This window comes from Catharus ustulatus, chromosome 1, assembly GCF_009819885.2.
Source record: "Catharus ustulatus isolate bCatUst1 chromosome 1, bCatUst1.pri.v2, whole genome shotgun sequence".
NCBI classification, from domain to species: Eukaryota; Metazoa; Chordata; class Aves; order Passeriformes; family Turdidae; genus Catharus; species Catharus ustulatus.
This window is the reverse complement of record NC_046221.1, coordinates 52,357,775-52,384,460: the sequence shown is the minus strand read 5'-3', so window position 1 is coordinate 52,384,460 and position 26,686 is coordinate 52,357,775. Positions and strand designations below refer to the sequence as shown.

General features: G+C 41.2%; 1 protein-coding gene across 5 annotated transcripts; it reads left to right on the top strand.

Annotated features, from left to right (window-relative positions):
• On the top strand, nucleotides 1-26,686 carry STARD3NL (STARD3 N-terminal like). Of its 5 annotated transcripts, none has more exons than XM_033063764.1 (9): nucleotides 1-86; nucleotides 13,769-14,065; nucleotides 17,676-17,753; nucleotides 19,565-19,642; nucleotides 22,423-22,476; nucleotides 22,568-22,685; nucleotides 24,175-24,273; nucleotides 25,433-25,502; nucleotides 26,204-26,686. In XM_033063764.1, the coding sequence occupies exons 2-8, from the start codon at nucleotides 13,841-13,843 to the stop codon at nucleotides 25,483-25,485; spliced, it is 705 nt and encodes a 234-aa protein (XP_032919655.1). In that variant the 5' UTR covers nucleotides 1-86; nucleotides 13,769-13,840; the 3' UTR covers nucleotides 25,486-25,502; nucleotides 26,204-26,686. The 5 variants fall into 5 exon arrangements, with proteins under 5 accessions (XP_032919655.1, XP_032919674.1, XP_032919682.1 ...); XM_033063783.1 differs by having other exon boundaries at nucleotides 61-125; XM_033063791.2 differs by lacking the exon at nucleotides 1-86 and adding an exon at nucleotides 169-286.

The following is a 26,686-nucleotide window of genomic DNA, read 5'->3' as shown; positions in this document are numbered from 1 at the left end:
CGGGCCCCGCCCCGCCCGTCCCCGCGGCCTGCGGCGCTGCCGGATGCGGCGGGGTCGTCTGTGCAGGGCCGGAGCGGCGCGCTGGGGTGAGCTCGCTGCTCCCTCTCCCGGAGCGGGGCACGAGGGTAACGCGCGGGGGAATAGGCCGAGAGGGATGCGGTGCATGTTGCTAGCAGAGGGGCGGCGGGGCCGCCGGTGCCGACCGACCCGGCCTTCCCTTCCTTTCCCTTCCATTTCCCCGCTTCGTCCTCTGCCGGTGCCGCCGCTTTCTCCGGGAAGGGCGCAGGTTTGTCCCCCTCGGTACACAACCCGCTGCCCTGCTGGGGCGAGGAGGGGGCAGGGAGAGGAAGAGGAGAAGGGAGGAGGAAGGCGATCACGTGCCGGGAGGAGGGCGGAGCGGGGGTCCGTTTCTGGGAAGGGGATCCCTCTCCGGGAAGGGGTTGCCTACGGCGCTCGGGAGGATGCTCAGGGGGCCGGGCCGCCCCTCCCACATGCCCGGCGCCTCTCCTGCTGGCAGGCCCGGAGGAGGTTTGCTTTTCCTCTCCTTGCGATCGTAGCCCAGCAAATCCATCTTTACGCAGATACGGCGACCTGTTTGTCCTGCTGGTAACGGTATGAGTGGGACCCTGCGAATACCCGGCTTCCATTGCGGGAAAATGTTGTGCTGAGGGCTAATTTTAGCGTCGGGCTGAATTTAGGGAGCTTTGGAGAGGCACTATCTGCGTTCAGCATCCGAATTTAAATTGCTGAAGTGCAGCGTTTCTGATCCATGTTGAGGGTGACGCTGGTGCGTCTGCAGAGAGCTGGTTAAACCCGCAACATTTGGTCTCCAGAGGCACTTTAAGTTAGTCATTGATGGAGTGCTAACACTCAACACTTCCCAATTCGCCGTAGTCAGGTGTAAGTAGACACAGTGGTCGACTTTAACCTGGAAAATATTCACTACAAAGACTAAGCTTGTTTAAAGAGGTTGTTTGGTTGTTTTTAAATGGTTTTAGTGTGCTTAAAGGCATAAGACTATCACTGCATTTTTGCACAACGTTGTCAATACTGAGCACATTTGTAATCTTGGTTTATATAATATCTACATATTATATTTATATTGTGTTGAATATTAATTGCTATGAAAGTTAGCATTTTGTGCTGGAAATCATAGTGTTTTGGGACATTGTTAGTGAATCCAACATTGTAAGAAGGCTCATTTCTATTTATAAGTCTGTAGTAGTGCTACTATTTTTAGTAAATGTTTTTCATCAGCTTTGCAGTTTTAAGTAGGCCAGATGCAGAGTGATTTGGGTTTTGTTTGTCTGTTCATGGTGTTCAGGGCCAGTTGCTTTGCATAAAATGCACCAGTGATCCTCTTGTTGTGGCCCAAATCCATAATTTTAAGTATTTTTTTTTGTTATTCATGTGTTAGACTTTGTCAGGATGACTGTTGCTTTCTAGAGTTTGTATGTTGAGAAAGAAATGTATGGCCTTTTTAACAACGCTGGAATTTGTGAAATACTAAACTCGGTTCATATGCATTTGGCATTCTTTTTGGTGCATTTGAGCTTGAGTGTGGTTGTCTTGATGCAGTGTGGTCTAATTTTCATAAATTCTCAAGTATTTAGCCATTATTTTTTCAAAGTGAGTTTAACGCAATTGTTCTAGGCCTTCATTCATGAGAAAGAATGTATTTAGACTTTAACAATTTGAACTTTGTCAGAACATCCTAGCTAAACATACAGTTATTATAATATCTTTGTTAAAATGTTTTACTGGGCCAAACATAATTTCTAGTAAGCACAACTAATGGATTTCACTCAGTGAATTAAGTCAGCATGCACAATATTGCCTGTGATTTTGCAGAAGGTGCTGATGACATGGTGATGGCAAATCACACTTGTGACAGCAGGGACTGTGATTTCTCATGGTTAGGCAACAGCATCCAGCAACTCAGATGAGTCATTTTGAAGGATCACAGATTTGTTGCTTGTTAAACCTTCTCTAATTGAACTGTATGTGCTAAATATCTGTTCTTAATTTGGAATCGTCAGCAACTGTGTTAAAAGACAACTTGTGCAGTACCTCCTACCTTGCTGTCTTAAATTCAGGTGTACAATTAAAAATGAAAAATTGAAAAAATAGTCTTAGAACCAATTCAGTATCTTCTAATGATGTTGTGCTTTTCCTATTAAGTTCGGTTACTCAGTTATCAGCTGAAGCCCTAAAATAGCATAGCTTCAGACATCAAGAGGTAATTTCTATCTTGCACTGACAGAAAAATTAGATAAATTATGTGGGGATGTATTAAAACAAGTATTTTCTTCTAAAGGTTCAGATGTAGGTCTTTGCTCTTTGTAGGAATTTGCTGCTTGTACTAAGTAATTGTTTCCTTATGGTGTCCTTCAAGAAGAAAAATAGAGCTAAAACGTAAAACCTGAAACTTCCTTTTGTTTTGAACCACCTTCAAGAACTGTAAAAGAGGAGTTAAGAGTGAAAAATTCTTGCAAAAGTTTATCCCGTTCTGAAATGGATATCAGTTTCTTGAAATGCTGTTTTCTTTAAGAATGCTGAAGAATTTTCAGGTGTTGTTTGCCTGGAATAAACTTTTGCAGAATACTGGGTGTTTCTTACTAATACATAAAATGTCTGAGCTATTTCAGGAAGAGTCCCACAATTCTGTGCTAGCAAAAGAATAGCTTTTCTTGTCCTACTAGTATCTGGCTAGCAGCCTTAGGGCGTATTTTTGTTGCTGATTTGGGAAAAAAACCAAACAAACGTGTAGGAGTAGTCAGTGTTATAAACCAGTATCATGCTTGATGTTTGAGGCAATCAGTGAGGTGTTTGATGTCTTTAAAAAAATTTGTTTTGTACTTAGAGAAATGCAGATGTGATAAAATAGGTATAGTTTTGATATCTAAATGGTTTCTTTTGCCCAGTTAACTCTAAGAAAGTGAATGGATATTATGCCCTTATTACTTGTTTAGTGTTTATTGGAGACAGTATGCCGTAAAATCTTCATTTCTGTGAGCTGATGTTGGGTGGGCTGCGAAGTCAGCTTCAGAGAGAAGGTAACAGATATGAAGAGTTAGTACCAGGTTCTTTAAAGGTTTTTTAACTGTCATTCTCTTACTTTTGTATCACTTCCCCTTTATGCCCACCTCTCCCTCCCTGGTTTTCAATAAATCATTAGCAATATCTTTTCTTTATATTTTTTATTGCATGTAGGTGTTGTTTGTGACTGGAATGTGCATGTACACATAAAACATACAAAAATACTGTATACATGTGTTAATATAACTGTGGGGAGCTGACTGTTTTAAACGTTAAAATCCTGATGTGGTTTCATGTCTTTGGTAAGATTAGCCCAGAACATTTAAACCAAAAGAAAGGGTTATGTTATTTTAAAGGAAACTATAGTTTTGGTTTGATAATTCATAAAATAAGAGTTGGGACTGGATGATCTTCAAGGTTCATTCCAATCCGTAGCATTCTCTGATTTTGTGAAGTGAGTACTATCAGTTGGAAAGTATAGGTTGTAAATGGAATTATATGTTGTCAGTTTTATAACTGGAATACTTTCTCTGTGTTCTAAGGACCTAACAGTGATAATGCGCACAGAATTCAGTTTTGTGGTTTGCAATGCTAAAGTATGTTGAGTACAGCTGAGATCTGAGGCAGACCTTTGGAACATGTTACGGTGCGTCCTTTTTGTTAGTTTTTAGTATTTTCTTAAAATAGAATATAATTGCATATTAGCTCAGCTGTTTAGAGCATGGTTTTAATAATGCTAGGGCACAGGTTTGATCCCCATATGGGCCATTCATTCTGGTTTGAACTCATTTTAATAGTAAAAGTCTGGGATATGCTGTTAAGAAGGAGTCCGGAGGGGAAGAAATCATGGAGATGAAAGGAAGGAAGGACAATGCTGATGCCAAATTTACAAGCTGTTTACTCTACCTTTTTTCTCAGCTCTTATAGAATAAGAAATGAAGTACTTGGAAAAGGACAATAGTGTTTTGCAGAACATGGCTCAATAACAGGGATTCTTCCACTGCAGGGAAAACTACAGTAATTTCACGACTATAAGGCGCACCCTTTTGACTAAAATCTCCCCCCAAAACCGGAAGTGCGCCTTATAGTCCGGTGCGCCTTATCTGATCTACAAAGTTGCAACATTTGCCACCCCGGAAGTGAGAGCCCGCCGGCTTCGGGGCCGCCCCCGCGCGGGGCGGACGCGCCGGCTTCGGGGCCGCCCCCGCGCGGGCCGTCCCGCCGGCATCGGGGCCGCCCCTGCGCGGGGCGGACCCGCCGGCATCGGGGCCGCCCCCGCGCGGGGCGGACCCGCCGGTATCGGGGCCGCCCCCGCCGGCATCGGGGCCGCCCCCGCGCGGGGCGGACCCGCCGGTATCGGGGCCGCCCCCGCCGGCATCGGGGCCGCCCCCGCGCGGGGCGGACCCGCCGGTATCGGGGCCGCCCCCGCCAGTATCGGGGCCTCCCCGCCGGCTTCGGGGCCGCCCCCGCGCGGGGCGGACCCGCCGGCTTCGGGGCCGCCCCTGCGCGGGGCGGACCCGCCGGTATCGGGGCCTCCCCGCCGGCTTCGGGGCCGCCCCCGCGCGGGGCGGACCCGCCGATATCGGGGCCTCCCCGCCGGCTTCGGGGCCACCCCCGCGCGGGGCCGGCCCGCCGACATTGGGACGGCTCCCTTGCGGGGGGTGTTAAAGCCGCAGGAATCGGATCGGCTGCTGCGCGGGGGGGGCGAAAGCCGCAGGGATCGGATCGGCTGCTGCGCGGGGGGGGCGAAAGCCGCAGGGATCGGATCGGCTGCTGCGCGGGCGGGGCGAAAGCCCCCGGAAACACGGCGGTCGCCGCGCGGGTGGGCGAAAGCCCCCGGAAACACGGCGGTCGCCGCGCGGGTGGGGCGAAAGCCCCCGGAATCACGGTGGCCGCTGCGCGGGGGGGGCGAAAGCCCCCGGAATCACGGCGGTCGCCGCGCGGGGGGGGCGAAAGCCCCCGGAATCACGGCGGCCGCCGCGCGGGGGGGGCGAAAGCCCCCGGAATCACGGCGGCCGCCGCGCGGGGGGGGCGAAAGCCCCCGGAATCACGGCGGCCGCTGCGCGGGGGGGCGAAAACCCCCAGAAGCACGGCGGCCGCCATGCGGAGAGGGGGAAAACCGCCAGAATCGGAGCGGCTGCCACGCGGGGAGGGGGCAAGCAGCTGGAATCGGGGCAGCGGCGGCACGGGGCAAGCCTGCCGGCATTGGGTCACCCGGAGCGCCAGGGAACTCCCGGAACAGCGGGGCCCTGGGGATGCTGCACGGAGCGGCGGTGGGCATAGCCCGGCCCTGCCGGGTACAGGCAGGCCCGGGAGCCAATGGCTGCCGGATTGAGGCGGGGCCTCGGCCAGCAAGCGTGCGGGAGGAGCTGGGGGCGGAGCCTCGCTGCAAAAAAAAACCCGGTGCGCCTTATAGACCGGTGCGCCTTATCTGATCTACAAAGTTGCAAAATGTGCCGGCTCCCGGGGGGTGCGCCTTATAGTCCGGTGCGCCTTATGGTCGTGAAATTACTGTAGTCCAAGGTTGGATCACTTTGATTTGACTTTCTGAATCTAGGAGTCTCACTAGATGGAGAAAGGTGACACTGCTGTTTCCTCAGATGCTCTACTAACCTAAAAATACATATTTCCTTTTTTTTTTTTTTTTTCCTTTCTCTTTTTCACCTTCTTTCAATGGTCTGAGAAAAATATTATTCAGTACAAATGTGTGCACTTTCCCTGTTACTTTTGCTAGATCACCATTGGCGCGTAGGAGATTGGGGAAACATTTTTCTCAAGGAAACTGGTGGTTTGTTGTTTCGGTTTTGTTTTTACAGGGACAAGTTACCTATAGTAAGAGCTGCTACTTCAGGGTAAAGCGGATCTACTCTAGTTCTGAACACCCAGCTAAAGCCAAACTCTTTGTAAGGAGCTCCCTCCTGTATGCTACTAAATATTGCCCTGCCCCTCCGGTGGGAAACCCTCCCAGTCTTTAAACATGTTACATATTTGTAACTTGTAATACCTGCCGTGTTGCTTAATTGAAAAGCTGGTGCATTGCCAAAGCACTCTACAGTATCTTCTGCTTACGTTCGGGGAGTTTGTGGGTGTGCATCAGTTTGAATTTTTCAGTTGTACTTTGATTAAAGTGTCTGGGATTTTTGTTGGTGTTTTGGGATTTTTAAAATATCTCTTCTTGTTCACTAAGGAACATTTGTTTTGAGCAGAACAGTGCTTCCGAGGATGTTTTTAAGGGCATTGAAATGTTATCCTGTTTCTGAGGCGATGAGATATTGCAATCAGAGACAGAATGAGTGCAGCTTGGAAGAGATTTAAGTTCTCCTTTAGGAACAGGAGCAGTGACTATCAGGAGGTTACTAGTAATGTATCTGCTACAAGCAGATTTCAGGAAAATTAGTTCTTGCTGTTATATAAACAGAAGAGGGACACAGTATGTCAACAGAATGGGGTTTTGTTCATTTATATTGGAAAACTGAAAAAATGTGTCCAGGTAAGCTTTGGAGGCAGTCTCCAGCTCTTTGCAATTTCCTGCCCCACCTATTTATAGTTAGCATTGCTTAATCTTCATAGGTATTGGTTTTATCTGTGTTGGCTCTTAATCAGGGTGTGTGCTGGTACTGTCAGAAAACACTCAGAGTGTTCTGCTAATACTCCTGCAGGTTAATACAGCTTCATACCAGAAACTCTCAGATTATTTGTCTTCCAGTATGGAGTCTTTATAGATAGTTATATATTCTGTCCAAGGTATTGACCAGGGCAATTTGTATCTATGCCTAGATGAATAATGAAGTTGAACTTCATTATGGTGACAGAACAAACAATGGTTCGAGACCATTTTCCTTTAGGTGTGTTAAATTGTCTGAAACTACCGTTAAGTATAACTTAAATATTTGAATGTTAGTGTTACAATACCAATTACTGTATTAAGCTCTGTTTTTATGGGAAATTTTGAGTTTATCTGTGCCATTTACTGTGGTCCTACAGAATAGCAAGTAGCGTAAGCAGAGGTGTCAACCCTTCTACCAGAAAACAACTCCTTTGGTAAAGAACTGTAAAGAACTGGAATGTTTTATTTGTCTCCCTATGAGGAAAGTTTTTTGCAAGGAAATGCTGAAGGGGGGAAGAGGGGGTTTGGAGGTGGGGAGAGTAGGTTATTTTGTTCTATTTTGGGGTGGTTTTTTTGGTTTTTTGTGGTTTTTGTTTTGGTTTTTTTTGTTATGAGTAAAAATTGCTGCTCTTTCAGTGTCAACTTTTCTAGTACCCTGTAGTTTTCACAATACTTGAGCATCTTAGCCACTGTATTGGCCATGTCATCCTATTTTACTCATTGGAAAGAAGAAATATTTTCAGATTTTTTTAAACATGCACAGAAAAGCTGTTTAGGGTTGGAATTTTTGGGCTATATTTAGTGTTGTCAGGACGCATATAAGTTTTCTAGGTATTCAGTATGTTTCAATAGCAGTTGTGACACAATGTTACATTGTGTGCCTGGTTACTTTATGCAAATGTGACTTCTCTGATGTTTTAAACTAAATTACCATTGCCTTTCCAAATTACTTCCATGTGACACTTTAAATTTTGCTGATAGACTTTGAGTACACTTTTTTTTTTTTAAATTCATGCATGGTTTTTTTCCTTGGGAAGAAAAATGTATCATATATGGTGCTGTTGCTCATGTATGAAGCAGTAATATAGTAAACAAAAATAATTTTAACCAAGGACAATAAACTGGAACCATAGGGGTAGAAGAAGGATAGAAAAGAGAAGTAGCATTCTGATGTTGCATCTCTAAGATATGTGTAAAATTGACACATGCAGTGTATGCCATCTGCTTCCGTCAGTATGAATGAAGAAAATAATGACGTTAATTGTAAATGCAGCTTGAAATCATGGACAAGCTCTCACCATGTATCACTAAAGTCTTTATCAGACTTCGAGGGCAAGGAAGGACTACAGTCCCAAGTTTGATGATTTCAATTCCTTTACTGTTCACTTATTATACTAGTTAATAATATTGATAAGTGTAAAATCTGTATTTTACTAGAAAGTTTGAGACATTAATTCTCTGTTTGGAAGATTGAGTTATGGCCGTAACAATTAAGTGTTTAAAATATAAAAAAGACAAAACACACCTTTAATTTAAATAGATACAAACTTTGGGGGCTTTCTTCCCAGGAAAAATATTCCACTGTTGTTTATAACTTTGAATAGGTCAGCACAGAAAACTTACTTAGCTAAATATTTTAGTGGTAGTTAAGCAAATATTATGAAGAAAACAATGAAAAAACTCCATGAAAACCTTTCATCTTTTGAAATCAGGGGGAGGGAGAAGAAGGTATATCACAAATATACGAATGTGGATTCTTATTTCAGAAGTTTTATTGCTCTCTTAAATGTTTTGACACTTCAATAAGCTTGTGGATTCTGTCATTTCACCTGCCTAATAGTTTTCCTGGATTTTATTAAGGCATTTGATACTGTACTTCCCAGCATCCTTCTGGACAAGTCTGACTGTGAAGTGAGCAGGTAGATGGTGTGCTGGAAGAACTAGCTAAAGGACGGGGCTCAAAGGGTTGTAGAGAATGGGGCTACACCTGGCTGGAGACCCGTCACCAGTAGTGTTCCTCAGGGCTCAATCCCAAGGCCAGTTCTGCTCAAAGTTTTTATCAGTGATCTGGAGGTATGAGTCAAATTTATTATTAACAAGTTTACTGACAATGCTAAAGTGGGAGGTGCTGTTAACACATTCTCAAGGGACAAGAGCATGAAACTGAACAAGAATAAATGCCAAACTCTGCATCTGGGGTAGAGCAGTACCTTCCACAAGCACAAATTTCTAGAGGAGTGGCTGGGGAGCAACGCCACAGAAATGGGTCTGGGCATGCTGTCTGACAGCAAGCTAGAAGTCAGAAGTGGCAAGCCTTCAAATACAGCCCAACCAGCTGGTCAAAGGAATGATCATCTTACTCTATTTAGTGCTGCTGCAACTTCCTTTTGAGTACTCTGTACACTTCTGTGCCCCAAAATTTAAAAGGTATGTGAAGTTCCTTAAATGTGTGCAAGTGGAGGGCACTGAAGCTGGTTGAAGAGCTAGAAGTAATGCCCTATGAGAAGCAGCTGAAGACAAAGGGTTCAACTAGTTGGGAGAGAAGGAGGCTGAGGGGTGACCACGCTGTTCTTTGCAGCTCCAAGAAGTGGTGGAGAGGCAAGTTGCTGATCTCTTCTCAGTAGTACCCAGTACCAGGGCACTGGGAGAATGGCTGAAAGCTGTGTCCATCAGGGCAGGACTTGACATGAGGAAACATTTCTTTACCAAGAGTGTTGTCAAACCATGGAAGAGTTTTCTTTGAAAAGGAGTTGATGCCCCAAGCCTGTCAGTGTTTAAGAGGCATTTGGGCATTGCCCCTAATGCCTTACTTAAACTTTTGTTCAGCCCTGAAGTGGTCAGGCAGTTGGAGAAGGTGACTGTTTTCTGTTTCTTTCAACTGAATATTCTATTCTGCACTCATGATGAGTCAAATAACAATAAGACTGTTATTTACCTGAAGTGCCAAGGATTTTTTTTAGCTTTGAAAACACTTTCAAAAACACATAACACAAGAGATATACTGGAAACAGGATTTTATTTTTCTGACTTTCAGAACAGATGTTCAGAAGCATTATCACAATGTACAGGTGTAGCCAGGAACAGGTTAATGCAATCCTCACTTTAACTGGAAAAACCATCACTTGAACTCTGGCAAAGGAAAGTCAGAGAGCTACAGAACATTGCAAATCCCCTATGTCTTGTAGAGAGCCATATGCTAGTGGGACTGTGTGGGGAAAACACATTTTGGTCTCACTCACATGTCACAGGAGTTAATTGCACAGTTTGTATCCAACGAGTTGCTATTAACTCCACCTCTCCAGGCCAGTTTGCCCACAGAGTCTCTTGGAATATTCTGAATTATGGGCTGACACTCCCGATGAGTGTCCTGCACCCAGGTTCTGCAGAAAATGAACATGCTGGTCTCCAAACATCACTTCTTCATAGGATATGTTTGTTTTAACCACACATCTTTCCCAAATCCTGCTGTATAGAATAGCTCAAACAATGGAACTGCCTGGACCCAAAAGAAGTGGTGCCAGTGGAACCCAGTCTCCTTCAGATCAGAGACAGACACTGGGTCAAGTCACAGATGACACAGCAGTCTTGAAAATATGTTATGATATTGCAAAAATACCCTGAAAATTATCTAAAATAATAACCTTGACCAGAAACAGGAAAGTTGATAACTGACTGATGTACTAAAAAAAGTCTTTCTAGAAAAAAACCCTCAAGGGTTGTAAGAATGTGACTTTCTCTCTTTATTTGATGATGATCTTTTTTTCTAGCTGAATTTACGTTTTGGCTTTCAAAAATCCAAACCCCAAACATACTCATACCGGGTTTATTATTATTTTTTTCTTTGATTCTAAATTATTTAGGTTTTTAGAAAGAACAACAGCCAATGTCATGTATCACTTCGGATGCAAAAACTCAAGTAATGTGGCAGCATTAATTTAGGCCAAGCAGTCCCTGCTTCCTGAAAAACAAGAACAAGGATCAGTAACAGTCACATGCAAAAGAATCGTGTGGTATTTTCCAAAGTGTGACACATTTCAATGACAAACACACCTTTTTTGCCTTCCTAAATTTTTTCCACCACCAAGTTTCTTGGCCAAAGATGCATAAAAAGCACTCCTGTGCCTGTCTGGTGCTTGTATTGCCTACATGGAGTGCTGAGAAAAGGCAGCTCCTCATGGGGCTGCAAGTCTGGAGCCCTTCCAAGCAAGAACCCCTGAAGAAATGGAGCCAAGGGAAGACCAGAGCTCACTCCTCCTGCGAACTTGTAAAGGGTGAGAGAGATGAAGCATGTTGGTGCTTTGGAAGTGCAAGTGGGGAGAAATGTTGTTGCTGGTAATGCTGAAATGGGGCGGAAAGTGTGTAGCCAAGTCACCATCCAACGCTGAAAGGGAAGTGCTGCTTTTTAATAGTTCCCACGTGCCTGTAAGACAGCTACCATGAAGGATTTAAGATTTTTTTGTGCACCTACCTGAAACCATCTGAGAATGTTGGTGTGTTGAAATGACTGATTATGTCATTCAGGTGTGAAGGAACTTTTATTTTAATTAATGAACGAAACTATGGGAAACACTCTTTAGCACAGGTGATTAATCAGTTTTCAGAGCTGTTGCAATGAGTGCAAAAAGCTGCAATGTTTATTGGTGAGAGTTCATTGCTCTCACATCACATCTTTTAAGTGCAGGTTTATTGCTCCCACATTGCATCTTTTTGCAGGGATTTTTCCTTTTCCTGAATGAAGCAGAGAGATGGGACTTCTGAGTTGCTTTAGGAAGTGTGTTTTTTTTTTTTCTTCTACATAGGCATAAAGGGTAAGTTCATCTTACAGATGTTCACAGAATGGCTCAGAAGTCACAAAACTTACAGTTACAAGATCTTTAATGATTTATTGACCAATAAAACACTACCAATATTTACATTATTAAACCAATACTAAGAAATTTTGTCTAATTACAGTGTGTCCTTTCTTAACCAATCCTATTCTGACACACAAACTTACATTGCTGCACTCTAAAACTTTCTTGTTACCTTTATTTTTTCTATGTCTTAAACTCTAAAGCTAAACCTATCTCTACTTGACTGTGTTTAATTTTAAACTTCGGCTTACAAGCCCAATGTTCTGAGAATTCCTTATGTTTTGAATTCCAACACTGCCAAACTGTGTCTGTTCAGTTAAAGAATCACAACATTTTGATGCTTAGTGTGATGACAGAGGCCCTGCCATGTGCCCAAACATGGATCTAATGGATGAGCAGGCAGAACAAGACCTAGGGACAAATTCCCTTACAGTGAGTATCCCCTGTCTAGAGGGCTTTGAGGCATAAAACAGTCTGTGAGTAGTCAGGATTTCAGAGTGCATGGAATTTATAAGCTGAATCTGATGTTTTGAGTCATGCTTGAAAACAAACTGGTAACCAGTGCATTTTAAGGCCATGCTTTTCTCTTTGCAGAGATCCCCACAAGGCAAATGGATGCTGAATTAACACATTCTGAAAAAAATTAATTCTGGCTGTACTAATTGCATTCCCATGTTGTGCTGTGTCTAGCAATAATCCAGACTGGAAGTAACAACTTCCTATATAACTGGCACTGAGTTTCCCTTCAAAACAAATAAATATTTTAGCCAATGTAGATGAGGTTTTTTTTGAGGCTTAGGTGTTACTTATCTTTTTCTTTTCTTTTTATTTTGAAGTATGGCCATTGATGATGGCCTGATGTGAGGTTTAGATCTCATCCCAAACACTTTCCTATGGGCTGCTGTTACCTATAAAGGTACTTTAGCATGAGGATTTTCAGTACAAAGCCAGTGCTGTTTACAGCGCTGGAGTGCAGTGATTCTGCTCACGCCCTCAGGTTCGGGTGGCCCCAAGTTCACTGCAGTGCTCAAGGCACTGTTTCAGGTAGCTGCTATGGAAACAGAAAGAAGATTTAAAGGTGCATTGTGCTTGTCCACCCTTGCCTGGTGCTTTGAATTCCCTAAAGGCTGTTCTTCGTGACTTGACCTAGCTGTTGATCATCCCTGGCTGCCTGTGTCTTCCTCAGCTGTGACTTGCGTGCTTTGGCAACTCCCCACACCACCTTTACTCTTCCACTGTGTTTTTGTATCCTCCTTTGTGTTTGCTTAGTGTTACAGATCCTCTGTTGGGCTTTCATTGACTGTTCTTGCAGCCTTGGAGTTGAAATGCTATTGAAAGGAGTGGGAAGAATTTCTCTGTCTCCATCCAGGAGGAGGCAAAGTTTTGTTCTTGAATTTCAAAAAGCTATTCCCCCAGCGTTACAAAAGCTTGTATGATGTGGTTTGTACTGCAGAATGTATGGCTTAATTATCTGAGCATTTTACACAAAATCAAATTTTTTGTGTTTCCATGAAACATTTGTGACCTGCTGAGTCCACCCTTCCTAGAAGCTTTAAATGGACAAATGTTCTCACGAAGGATTTGAGTGAATCATGCATCAAACTGTTCCAGTTTTATAGGAAATTCAACCTGAAAATTCTTGTAGTCAGAATAGACTTAGGGTAATTGCATTACCTTTAACCACTAGTTACACACACTTTTTTCATGGAGAAACTGTCTGGCAATGTAAGTTGCTACAGCAGCTAAATTTACAGAGCAAATAGCAGTGTATATGCTTTATAGAATGATTACTACACTATTCAGGGGTTTAATGGACTTTTAATCTTTTGTTTGTGTCAGCTCTGGACGTGCTATTTTCTAACACTGCCATTTTTCAGGAACTGTATGTGGAAGTTCCTTTAAGTTGTCCTCCTATTTATTGAAAGCATTTAAATAAGTATTGAAAATCTTAAAGGATGCAGAGCATCATGCTTTTTATTAATTCTATTCAATGATCTCACACTAACAGCATGGAGAAATGACCCTTCTAAATCTGGACTGTGCTTCCTTATTTCAAATGGCCTAATTGGACATTCTCTTGCATCCCAAATCCTCTGAGAGATGAAGAGGAATTTGACACTGTGTTAGAAAAAATTTCTAGGGTCTACTTGCCTAATTCTCTTAGTCATCAGTTTAGCAAAAAGAACTGACATTGCAAGATGAAAATATCACTTGGAATTATGGGGTTTTGATGATGACTAATGTGGTTTGGTTTTGTTTGTTTGTTTAGAAATTCTTCCTGTATGGATCAGCCTTCTAGTGATGGTGAAACTGGAAGAAGACCACTCTAAGCAAACACAGGATGAATCGAGTACCAGCTGATGCAGAAAATGGTCACAGTAGCAGTGTGGAATCTTGCCCTTCCTTGTGGGATGTCCACTCCATCAACCCAACGCAGCTGATAGCAAGGATTGAGTCATATGAAGGCAGGGAGAAGAAAGGCATATCAGATGTCAGAAGGACTTTCTGTTTGTTTGTTACATTTGATCTCTTATTCATAACCTTACTGTGGATAATAGAATTAAATGTGAGTTGTCTTTTCGGTATCTACCCTTAGAGGTTATATAAAGAATTTATTAATTTGAGAGATGGTTAATAAGTTGCTTCTTTCTATCCAAAATTAGGTTATTTGTATCTATTTAAGTTAAAGCACGTTCTTACTTTCAGCTTCCATGAACACAGTACCTACTCAACAGCATCTACTGTTATTGATTAGGATATGTGTTTCTCTTCTTATTATGAAACCTTTAGACATTCCTGTAGTGTGTGAACCATGCTGAAAAAAACCATTGGAAATCCAGAGTCTTCAGGCATCAAATAAACAAAAATGTTTCTGTATGTCTTTGAATTTAGCAAGAAGTGTGAATTTTAACAGGATTTGAGAGTGCACTCTGAGTAACAAGTCAGTGATATTTCACTGACGTCTTAGTCCCTGAAAAGACTTCTAATGGCCGAAACTTTTATTTTGTTGTGATGTATTTTCTTTGATGTAAACTTGGTGTGTTGTAAATTATGGATGGCAGAGTGTATTTAAACAACGTAAACTCTCACAGTTGCCACCTTTTAACTCCAGTATTTGTAATCTGGAAAATGAGGCTGTTCTCCTAAAATTTCCAGAAAGCAATAGGATAGCTCATTTGTTGTTATTTCATAAGTAGCATCCTAGTTCTTGAGCTGGTTTTTAAGCTATCATCTAGTTTGCATTAAAAAAACGACACATTAGAGAGGAATCCCTTTTCTAGAAAGAAAGATCTTGAGTACCGTAATTTCACGAATACAAACCGCACCATTTTGGCTAAAATTTTGCTCCCACACCAGAAATGCGGCTTATACTCAGGAGCGGCTAATATGTGAATAATTTTCTGACATTTAAAACCTCAGAAGTGCTGGCCAGGGTGCCGAGCCGAGCACCTGCTAGTAAAAGCCGGCATTTCGTGATTGTTACAAATTGTTACTCTGTTGCACCATGGGTGGACCCTGGCTCCCTGCAGGCAGCATGGGGGACCGGGAGAGAGGCAGGAGAGCTCTCTCCTTCCCTCCTCTGCCACAGCCTGGGGGAGAGATGGGGGGGCCCCGTGCTACCATCGCCGCAGCTCGGGGAGGAGGCGGGAGCCCCGTGCCGCCATCGCCGTGGCCCGGGGAGGAGGCAGGGGCCCCGTGCCGCCATCACCACAGCTTGGGGAGGAGGCGGGGGCCCCGTGCCACCATCACCGCAGCTTGGGGAGGCAGCGGGGGGCTCTGTCCCCACCTGCCGCTGCGGGAGCAGGGGGGGGCTCCGTCCCTGCCTGCCACCACGGGGCAGCGCCGGGCCAGGGCAAGCGAGCCCAGAGGCGGCGGCTGGCCCCGAGCGGCCCCGCTGAGCGGCAGCGCCGGGCTGGGCCACCTGGCCCCATTGGCAACTCTGAGCGGGCCAAGCCTGCACAGCCTGAGCTGAGCCAGTAAACCCCACCATGCCGCAGTTCTGTTACTAATTGGCAACTTTGTTGCACGCAGGTCCTCGCTGCGAACAACAGAGCGGCTTATATTCAGGTGCGGCTTATTTATGGACAAAGAACAAAATGTTTGCCAACACCCAGAGATGCGGCTTGTAGTCAGTCCGTGCAGCTTGTATTCGTGAAATTACTGTACATTTTTTTTTATCAGCATTTCTTTACTAGATAAATAACCGTGGTTATTAATTTACATTGTGAAGCTTTAGGAGCTGACTCTTCAATAGTTCATTGATACAGTGAAAAATACTCATTCTGATTTAATTTGAGAAAGCAGATTTTGCTTGCTTGAATGATGTAATTTTGGGACTACACTTTCCACTTTCTCTCTAGGTGGAAAATTGGTTGTAACATAGTGTTCTGATGCAGTTCTATTTTTAGGCCATTTTCTCAACAGTTTGTAGATGTAGAGGAACAGAGCGGATTTATATCTCTTGTTGAGGTTTCAGACTACAGATTCTCACATTAGAGCTCTCAGAACATTGAAGACTCTGAATAGAAAATGCTACCAACTCATGATGTTTCATTATGAATGCTACAGCATTGAGGGACTTCAAGATCACAGCAGTTTTCTTTGTAAAATGCTGTATTTTCAGGACAACAAATTAGGAACTGGTGTCCTATTCTGTCACATGTCAGCAAGAATAAAATACCACGTTTTTGTCATTAGAAATCAATGACATTAGAAGCTAAAATTTGCTGTCTGGGATCTGACATATGCTTAGGTTTTTTGTTGTTTTTCTTTGAATTGCTTTATTTGCTGGGAAGCATTGTGTTAGGACTGTATGTTATTGGTGCATAGGTAATGGGTCAGAATTGTTATGAGAGCTCCTGTAAACATTGTTTTCACTTTACTGCCATTATCCAGTTTCCTTAGGTGTAGTTTCGTTTATTGTTAAATGCTTTGGGGACTAGCTCTATGGCATTTTGAGCAAAAATCTAGGCTTCCATGGTTCTGTGTTTATCCTTATATTTACGTGGTGGTGCTCACACAGCCACATAGTGATGAACAGGAAGGGGGAAGTTGATCTTCCTTATTTATGCTGGAAACAAATAATCACGCTTGATGCTGTGGAGCAACCAAGGAAAAACTGTATTTAGTAGGTGGTTTGTTAGGTAGCCATAGAGGAGAGGGAGAGGAGAAGAAATAGAAGAAATTCAGAATTTAGTGACTAGTCTCAGGAAAACACTGTCCAGCACTGTAGGTGGAAACGTGTGAAAGTGTGTAGACTGCATTGCTTTGAGATAGTGAGCAAATGTTGTTGGCATGCTTTGGTAGCACCTTTCCTTATGAAGATGACAGTAGTCAAACTCAATATTAAAGCCTTCTGTTGGTGTTGCTTTTTCATGCACTATTTCATGCAGTGCTTAATTATGGGAGTTCGGATCAAAAACAATAGGACACTGAGGTTTTTCATTTTCAATTAAGATACTGCTCTCATTCTCTGAGCCAACATGCTTTAAATTATTTTCTTACAAGGCCAGTTTGAACAGTGAGTCCTTCCACTGGAATGAAACATGGTGGTGGCTAAGGAAAATGTAATTTTGAATCTCATCAGCAAATAGAAGAATTAAACTTGAATGTTAGTTATTTGTGCGAGATTAGTCTAATAGTTGCAGCTTCTGCTTTTTTACTGTGGATCTTTTGGCTCAGCTTTCTTAACAAATCATGTGAGGGCTGATGAGGAAGAGATCTGATGAGAAAGTATGAGTATGAATATGAAATCTGTTTCTGTTCTAGTTCCTGTTTGCTAACATGTGACTAACTAGAACTGGGTTATGATTGGCTTTTTGATCAGCTGTTTTGATCCTCCTAAGAGGTAAAATGCTTTATGAGTTTGTGTAACAGACCTTAACATTTGATAATTTATTCCTCCCTCAATAACTTGTTTGCTTTTATTTGGAGACAGCCTGAAAGGTAGCTTGCCTTGGCCAAATGATAATCCTAGATGTTTTCACTTTGAAAAGTCTATGCAGTCTTGGAAAAAAAAGAATAACAGTAGTCTTGACATAATCATTCTTGCCAGACAGCTTTTTTATATTTAGTTTAATGATCTTGTTGTGTATGAGCAGGGAATTATTAGTTTTACTCTTCATATTTGAATGTATTTTGTTTTCTGAAGCTGTGTGTGTTTTGTTCCTTTGTAGGTAAAAGGAGGCATTGAGACTACCTTAGAGAAAGAAGTCCTACATTATGACTACTCTTCTTCGTATTTTGATATATTTGTAAGTGTTCTTAAAAAACAAAAAGGAACAGCAAGAGTATAGTTTTCTCAATCCTTCTTCCATAGATGTTTCCTAGTTTGAGTCTTTTGAAAGGGTTCATCTTTTCTTGATAGTTTAAACCATAAGTGCCAAGTTTCACCCATCTAGGGGTTACCCAGTCCTCTTCTGGCAGCAGGCTCATGGAACCTGTGGATGGAAATGCTTAGGACTAATCAATTTGCATCTGTAGCTTTGGGGTGCATGGAAAAGCCGATGGAAAACCAATTCAAAACTTTGATGTGACATAAGGTAACTCACTAAGAGGACAAGACCCATAGCCCTCCAGCTCTAAAATAATTTTGATGGAACCAGTGTTTTTGTCCTTCCTTGGGCATAATGTGGCTGCAGTGAGGAGAGATTTGTTCCCAGGGTGGCCTGCACAGGGCAGGTTTTTCAGAGTTCTGTGTTTTATAACTCAAACTGTAAAATAGCTGACTTGGAATATAATTCTCCTTTACTATGCATAAGTACCTTAGGCACATAAGAGTAGCTCTGTTGCATTAGGAAATTTCTTTCTTAACACAAAGCTGTAGCTCTGTAATTACAATTTTGCGCTGCACGGCCCAAGTAAAAACTGTTTCTTTATATTTCTTCTAAAGGCAAGATTGTTAAATCTACCAGATTTTGTTTGCCTTGCAGAGATGACTTGGCTTGATTGTCAGTCACTTTATACTGATGACAATATCCAGAATCTCTCTTTGATATAAAAACCCATCCTTACTTCTGCTTTGGACATTTGCTGTGTCAAATTAAATTATGTACTAGATTCAAAAATTTTATAAGCTAGCAAGCTATGCTTCTTCTCCCTTTCTCATTGTTTTTCTGGCAGGTTCTCCATGATACACCATACTGCAGAAGGCAAAAAATGTTATCTGTAAATGTTGATGCTCTGGAAATTACTTTATCCTGTAAGGTGAACCAAGGGTTAAGAACGTGAAATGCAAAATAATAGACTTGTGTTCCCTGACAAGGGACTACAACTTTAAAGTTTGCAAAATTATTTGTGGGTTTTTACAGGATTTCCTCTGTTTCTACTACACATTTGCATAAGATTAAATGGATTTATCATACCTCTGCCCGTGGTTGTCTTTGATTTCTCTTCAATTTTAAGCATTCATTTCACACTTTTTCGATTCTGAACACATCTTTTAAAACAAGTTGGAGACAATCTACTATCAAAAAATAAACAGGGAAATTGAAACTTGGGGTCCCTCATTCAGAGATCTTGTCTGTCTGCTACTGATTTAATTTTCTGCCTACAAATACCATAACTTACTTTTTTCTACTGCCAAACAGAGTGGCTTTCTATTGTAGGCAGCTGCATAAAGAATAACTGGTTGTTGCAATGCTAATATTTCATGAAATACTAGTAGTATAGTAGCACAGTGCTAAGATCAGTGAGATGCACAGTGATGTTCAAGGTATTTGCTGGATTAACTGCATCCAGATTTAACTGTTTAGATTCCAGTCAGGTAAAATGATCATGAACACACTTTGCATAGCTTTCTTATGTTTCTAACTTATTTGTGGAATGACACATGCTTGCATATTTGAGGCTGTGTAGGCGTGTAGATGTTGCCATTTGCTTTACAAATAGAAAATTATCTTCTATTTCTGTTTTATAAGGGCACATTCAAATTTGTTTCTTAGTAGCAGAACTTAAACTGTCCTGTTTTAAGTTTGTAAGTAGTTAGTATTTTCAGTGCGCTAAGAATATTGTGGTTCTTCTGTGTTCTGAATTAACCAACCAATATTTTTTCCTCTCTCTATAGCTACTGGCAGTCTTTCGGTTTAAGGTGTTAATACTTGCATATGCAATGTGCAGACTGCGCCATTGGTGGGCAATAGCTGTGAGTAGTAGCCAAGCATAATGGAGTTTTTCCTAGAATAAATCAAGCAGACAAAATTTAGATGCCTCTTAACACTTGTATGTTAAGAATCATCTTGATGATGTATATATAAAAATTTGTTGTACAGTAACAAATTAAAAACTTGTTTTCTGAAAGATTTTCAACCTAAAGGCAAGAATTTAATAGCACAGTGGGGGTGGTTCTTATTAGGTATCATGTTAATGCAAATGGAAGATTTATTTTTAATCCAGTATGGATGGCTAGTCATAACTGCTTGTTGCCTCTGAGACTTGTTAATTAATGTTGGAAATAAATTTGCATTTGTAATAGCAGACCTTCTTCAAAAACTAGAACTGGCATTATTGTGCCAGAGATCCAGGTGTCTATTAAGTCCCACATTCTTACTTTAAAAAGTTTTAGGTGTCACCCATTGCTCACTAGCACTTGTATTGCTTCATGCTCCAATATTAAAGGTTGAATATGCATCCCTTCTTTAAAAGGAAGTTCTCAAGAACTTCCACAACAACCACATTTGTATTGGAGTGGATTGGAACCAGTATCTTAATGCAACTGTATGGTGTGGATGACAAAGAATGCAAAATTTGATGAAAAATTCATGGTTCCACCAGTCAATACTATAGGTTGTAATACAACAGGTGTGTTGCTGGCTTAGTGCTTTGTAAATCAGACTGGTTTTTTTTGTTTTACTAAACTGTGGTAGGTGCATGTGGAGCATGTTAATGTGTAAGTTTCTTCAAGTGAGTAGCATGCAGTTTGCTTAGACTCTGAGACTACATGCCATGATTTTAATAGATTGTGTTACTAGCATGTCACAAATACATACATAATGGTAGCCACTGCTCTGATTGTGCTTATATTTAAATGAATGCCTCTTAAAAGTCCCTGCTCTTAGTTGTGTAGCTTTAGAGTATTTCTTAACCCACCAGCTTGATGCCTTTGTTTGTGAGATGGTGAGAGTGAACCCCTTATGATAATAAGTACAGTAATTTCACGATCATAAGGCGCACCGGACTATAAGGCGCACCCCCCCTGGGAGTAAGCAACTTTCTCAACTTTGTAGATCATATAAGGCGCACTGGACTATAAGGCGCACGGTTTTTTTGCAGCAAGGAGCCGTGTGGTGCACAACAAAGTAATGAATTACTGTCAGGTGCTCAATTTGCAAACATTTTTCAAAGACCTTTAAACACAGCCCCAGGTGCCCTCCTCGTGCAGCAGACCTCAGCACTCCCGCCCGCCCCCGGCGCCAGCTGGCACGGCTCATGGCTCCTGGCTCCCACCGCGCGGTCACGCTGCATCTCAGCTTCCCCTCGGCCTGCGGCAGCGGTGGCGCTTCTCAGTGCTTTCCCACGGCGCTTTTTCATCGCTTTTCGGCGCTTTCCCGCGATGCTTTTTCACCGCTTTTTCGACGCTTTCCCGTGGTGCTTTTTTGCCATTTTTCAGCGCTTTCCCGCAGTGCTTTTTCGCCTCTTTTCCATGACGATTTTCACCGCTTTTCAGTGCTTTCCCGTGGCGCTTTTTTGCCGCTTTTTTGGTGCTTTCTCGTGGCAATTTTCACTGCTTTTTGGCACTTTCCCGCGGCGCTTTTTCGCTACTTTTCCACGGTGCTTTTTCACCGCTTTTCGGTGCTTTCCCACACTGCTTTTTCACTGCTTTTTCGCCGCTTTCCCGCAGCGCTTTTTCGCTGCTTTTCTCCGGCACTTTCCCGCGGCACTTCTTGGTGCTTCCCCGCGGCCGCGCTGCTTCCCCCCACTTCTCTCCGACCGGCCGCCGCGTTGGTTCCTGGTTTCCCCCGCCTGATGACCGTGGCTCCCACGGTTCCCGACTCCCCTCGCACAGCTGCAGCTCCCACAGTTTCCGGCTCAGATCACAGATTGCAATTCCGGGTTCACAAATTTCCGAACTTTGTACATCAGATAAGGTGCACCGGACTATAAGGCGCACTTCCGGGTTCGGGGGAAAATTTTAGTCAAAAGGGTGCGCCTTATAGTCTTGAAATTACTGTAATTAGATACATAAAGCTTCACTGAAGGTTTTGCCAAAGCCTTGAATCTTAACATCCTACCTGTGATTGACAGAAGTTGGTTCTGATGTTTTTTAAAGAGTTGCTGGATCCAAATACACTAGAACATATAGAGGCCTTGCATGTGTGAACAGTACTTGTTCACTGCTTTTTTTTTGGAGGGGGTAGGTTTAGATATTTTATCCAGTATGCCAATTTTAAAAATATATCAGGGAGTATCAAGTTTTCAATTTTTTTTTTTTTCAAAATACCACTTCATGAATTAAAATATTTATTCCAATTTACTCCACAAAAATGTTTTGTTGTTTGAAATGGGTATTTTGACTTGGACGGTAGTGAAAACCATTTAGAATGACTGCTGTTTGCTTTTTTCCCCAAATATGTAAATAGTTGGGGGTTTTTTAAGGGACTTGATGGATAAAATACACTACCTTCATTATACTGTGTGATTACAATTTACATAATTCAGGCAGTTTAACAATTTACATAACTCAGGCAGTTTAGATTCTACACAAATGCTATGTGGAAATCAAGGTTTGGAGATGTTTGTATTAAAAGTTATCTTTTGTAAGGTTATTTTAATAATACTTTAAGTTAACTGTATCATGCTTGTTACATTTTATTAATCTATGTGATCTTGGTGTTGTCAGTAAATATTTCAAGTTGCAACTCATAGATAATGGCAGAAATAAAAAACAAAATCCATTTATTCATTTATCTGTTCTGTCTCTTCCAGTTTACGACAGCAGTGACCAGTGCCTTTTTATTAGCAAAAGTAATTATTTCACAGGTATATATTCTAATTGAATGTTTCCTTTACTTTGTTTTCTTAAAAATAAGATTCTTTAGAGTAGTTTTTGTAATATTTTCTTTCTTTCTAGCTGTTCTCACAGGGTGCTTTTGGCTATGTGCTGCCCATCATATCCTTCATACTTGCCTGGATTGAAACTTGGTTCTTGGACTTTAAAGTGTTACCACAAGAAACTGAAGAAGAAAATAGTAAGCTTGTGATATTTCCTGCAGTTGGCAGCATTTGATCCCATATTAATTGGCAGAAGAATGCTTCTTTCAGCTTCTCAAAATTTGAAGAGCTGTGGAAAAAATTAAATCAAATGGCATTATTTTTTCCTCTTTGGGAAAGGAACATATGCTTTCAAAGAAGTGAGGTTTTAATTAATTTAGAGCGACAAAGTTAAAAATTAGCAGGGTCAGATCAGCAATTTGTCAAGCACTTTGGAATGTGTTTGATTTTGTATGCTTGAGATATGAAAATTTAACTGGCTTGGGCTTGTAAAACTTTATTTTTTGGATAATGCATAAAGTATGTGACTCCTCTCTTAGGAAGAGTAGACGCAGTAACTAATTCGATGTCATTAACTCTTCTTTTGAGGTGGAAGGGGAAAAGCAAAGAAGTGTTGTGGAGAGTCTGTTTTATGCACAGGCAGAATAAGACAGGAATAAGTACGAATTTCAACCTTTGAGATGAGGCACCAGATCATTTGAAACTCAGTATATTCAATTAAATGAAGTAAATACACTGTTTCAGTGAAAAGAGAATACTACTTGAGTGGTGAGGGAAAGAAATCTTACTGATATTTGTGGGTTTCAACAGCAGGAGAGTAATTATACAGCCAACCTGTTATTTATGCATAATTTCCTGAAATATGGTCTGAAACTCTGTTGGAAATATTTATCTGTTGGGTAAATCAAAAAACTTCACATAGGCATGGATGCCTCCATTTTCATGTGCTCTGAATCAGTCTTTCTACTTTGATCCCTTCCCTCTTTTTCAGTGGTCTGAGAAAGAAGTTGATTAAATGAGAACAGTGGGGTTTGCCTGGAGAAAAAGAAACTTAGAGTAACATTTTTATCTTATGAGGCGATGAGGAAATACAGCTGCATCACAGTGTTATCTAAATTGACAAGAAATCTAACCAGTACAGAGACATCTGCATCTTTTCATATTGAATATTCATAGACAAAATATTCCATACATACACATGCAGGTTGTTCATGAAGGTTGCAGAAACTGAATATTTTGAGATAGATTGGTGAAAGCAAGCTGTTAGTGATGGATCACAGTGGCAAAGAGAGAAAATAATTTATTTGATTTTGCATGGCACCTCACTGATCATTAAAAATGTATTTCAGAAGTTTTAGTTAGCCAGTGAATATCGATGAATTTACATATGGCAACCTAATAATGTAAGTGCACATAGTAGAAGGAAAGATTCCTTAATTCATGTGTGCAATATTTCTGTTTTGCTAGTGTGCATCACCTTATCTGCCAGCATTTAAATAAAAGACATAAGTGTTAAATTAATTGTTGATGCTTTTTAGAATTATATTTATTTAAAGAAATAACTGATTAGGAATGCTAACATAATACATCAGTCTTCAAGATTCTTCATCAGTATTTGATGTTTAAGATCTTATCTGTTAGGATTGAGAAATTATTTTCTTTTTGTCTTATTTTTTTTTCTTTTAGGATTTCTGATAGCACAGGATGCTTCAGAACGAGCAGCTCTTCTTCGCCCAGGAGTCCTCTCTGATGGGCAGTTCTATTCTCCTCCTGAGTCTGTAGCAGGTAGTTATGTTTGCTTAGTGAAATATTTTTCATATTCACTTTACACTCCTGCATATTTCAAACCCTTCAAGAGGGGAAGGGGGAAAGGAAAAAGATATTCTTGTTTTTAAATTAAACCTGTATTTATCATCCTAAAATGCAAGATTCATTTTTGTTCAGTAACTCAGTTTAGTTGCTCCCTACCAGATAAGTCACAATACATGTGATTAGTGTATTTTAAGTCACGTTCCGACTTAAAAGGGAGGTAAGTCTGCGAGAAAATGCCACCACAACTGAAAGGAGGCAGTTGTGGTTTGCTTCTGCCATCAGTGATCCTTTCGGGTCCCTTCCAACGTGAGGTGTCCTCTGTGATCTCTTATCTGCCAGCAATAGCATTTATACAGCAATGCACAATTTAATCCAGCCTAAACTTGGAGCTTTATAGTGTCTTAGGATAGACAATGAACCTGAAACTGCTATAAGGCAAACCAAAATTTCAATCAGAGCTCCCTTTCTCATAACAAAAAGAAAAAGCCTTCTCTCTATAAAAAGACTCACCTGTCTGGGTAAATCAAATCAGTGGGTAATGTTAAGTACATCATAACTTTGCATATCATTGTTTGTCTAGTTGAGATACGAGTCGATTAAATAAAAATAAAAGTAAATACTGCAAGATTCAAGAATGTGTCTCAAGCATTTCAAGGAAATAAGTAATTTCTTAATGGATCGAATCAATTTGAGTTACCTGAGAATGAAGTGGAACCCCCAAATCCTGTATCTGTCATTTTCCCCTGAAACATAAACCTCCTCTGCAAAGCTGTGCTGTATAATGCAATGTAATTAAAATAATGTCTGCTAATTGCTACAGATAACTTTGCCTATCTTGCATTATAGAATTATACATGTTGGTGATATTTTTCATTTTAATGTCTATCTCTGGTTTCTTTGTGCTGAGCATCTTGGCTTAGTGAATGACTTTGAGCTCCATGTAGAAGTCACAGAGCATTAGTGTTGAGTATAACCAAGGTGAAAATTGATTTTAGCTAAAACTATGGGTTTTTTCTGAGGAATAATGGAAGTGTAGTACTGGACTCAGCTTTTCAACCTGGGTTTTGTGGGATTTTTTTAGCAACAGTTTTAACTGCTCTCTGATCTACAGCATTCTTGTCTTCCTTTTCAGGTTCTGATGAAGACTCTGAAGAAAAACAAGACAGTGAGAAACCGGTTGTATAATAAAGAAGAAAAAGCAGGTAAGTTCCTTCGCGCAGAACCTGAATATTCCAAAGATACGTTTTTTCTTCCTAGTTCCTTTCCAAAAAAATTAAATAATGTATTAACTCTTAAGAGTTCATAATTTTTGAACTCAGTCTGTCTCTCATAGCAGTCTTAAAGAAGGCAATCCTGCCAAGCTCTTGAGATCTTGCAGTTGGGCTCCTCTGCATTTATTTTTTGGTTCTCCTGGAAAGGACAGTGGCAGACCAGATGTGTAAAAGCTCCTTTTTTGACAGCAAAGAGATACGCTTCTTTGGAGATGAAAGCACAAGAACGTTAGGAAGACATTTTCTTTGATTTTAATCTAGGAGAAGTATGCCTGAAGACTTCATGGGCAAACCTGCTTTGGTATTTCCCCTCCTCAGTCTGTTTAATACTACAAATGGGTTACACTGGAGCAGCCTCTTCTTAAGATTTTTGTAGTGTACTTTGTTTATATATAAGATTACTTCCTTGAAATGACTTCTGGAATTATCATGTCCCATGCTTACACTTCACCACTCACAGCAAAGCTCAAGCTAGGGGAGGTATTAAATGTTCTTGAGAAGCTGAAATGTCTGATTTGAAGTCTTCTAGTGCTTGTCTGGAAGAGTGTATAATCCTATAATCCTCCCTGTTTACATTATCTGTTTACTTTACTCCCATCTTCATTCATCCTGACTTGTGTGATCTGTTGCAGAAAGAAAATCTCTGCAGGAAGTTGTTGGGGTTTGGAAACTGGCAACAGAGTCTGTGGCTGACTTGCTGGCAGAGCTGCTGACAGGAGAATTTATTCATTAGAAAGTAAAGGGAATGGTTCCCATGTACTGTAATACCTCATAAAGATGTACCTTGTTGACATATGTACATTAGATTGTCTCCCAGATGGTATGAAAGTATTTGTCCACAATGTATTTTATTATTCAGTGATTCCTGAAGTTGATCTTCTAATGACTATTGCTAGAAGGTGTTGTCTTGTGTACCTAATCAACAGACTAGTAATATAATGAAGTAAAACTTCTCTGTGATTGAAGTATATTTAATAATTGTTGGGTCTTACTAGATAAAATTATTTTATGTTATTGTAATTTTTAATTCATTCATGTTTACTTTTTTTAATGCCAAGCATTTTCTTTTTTTTTTTTTAATGGGTATGTTCACTTTCTAAAATAAAAATTAAAAC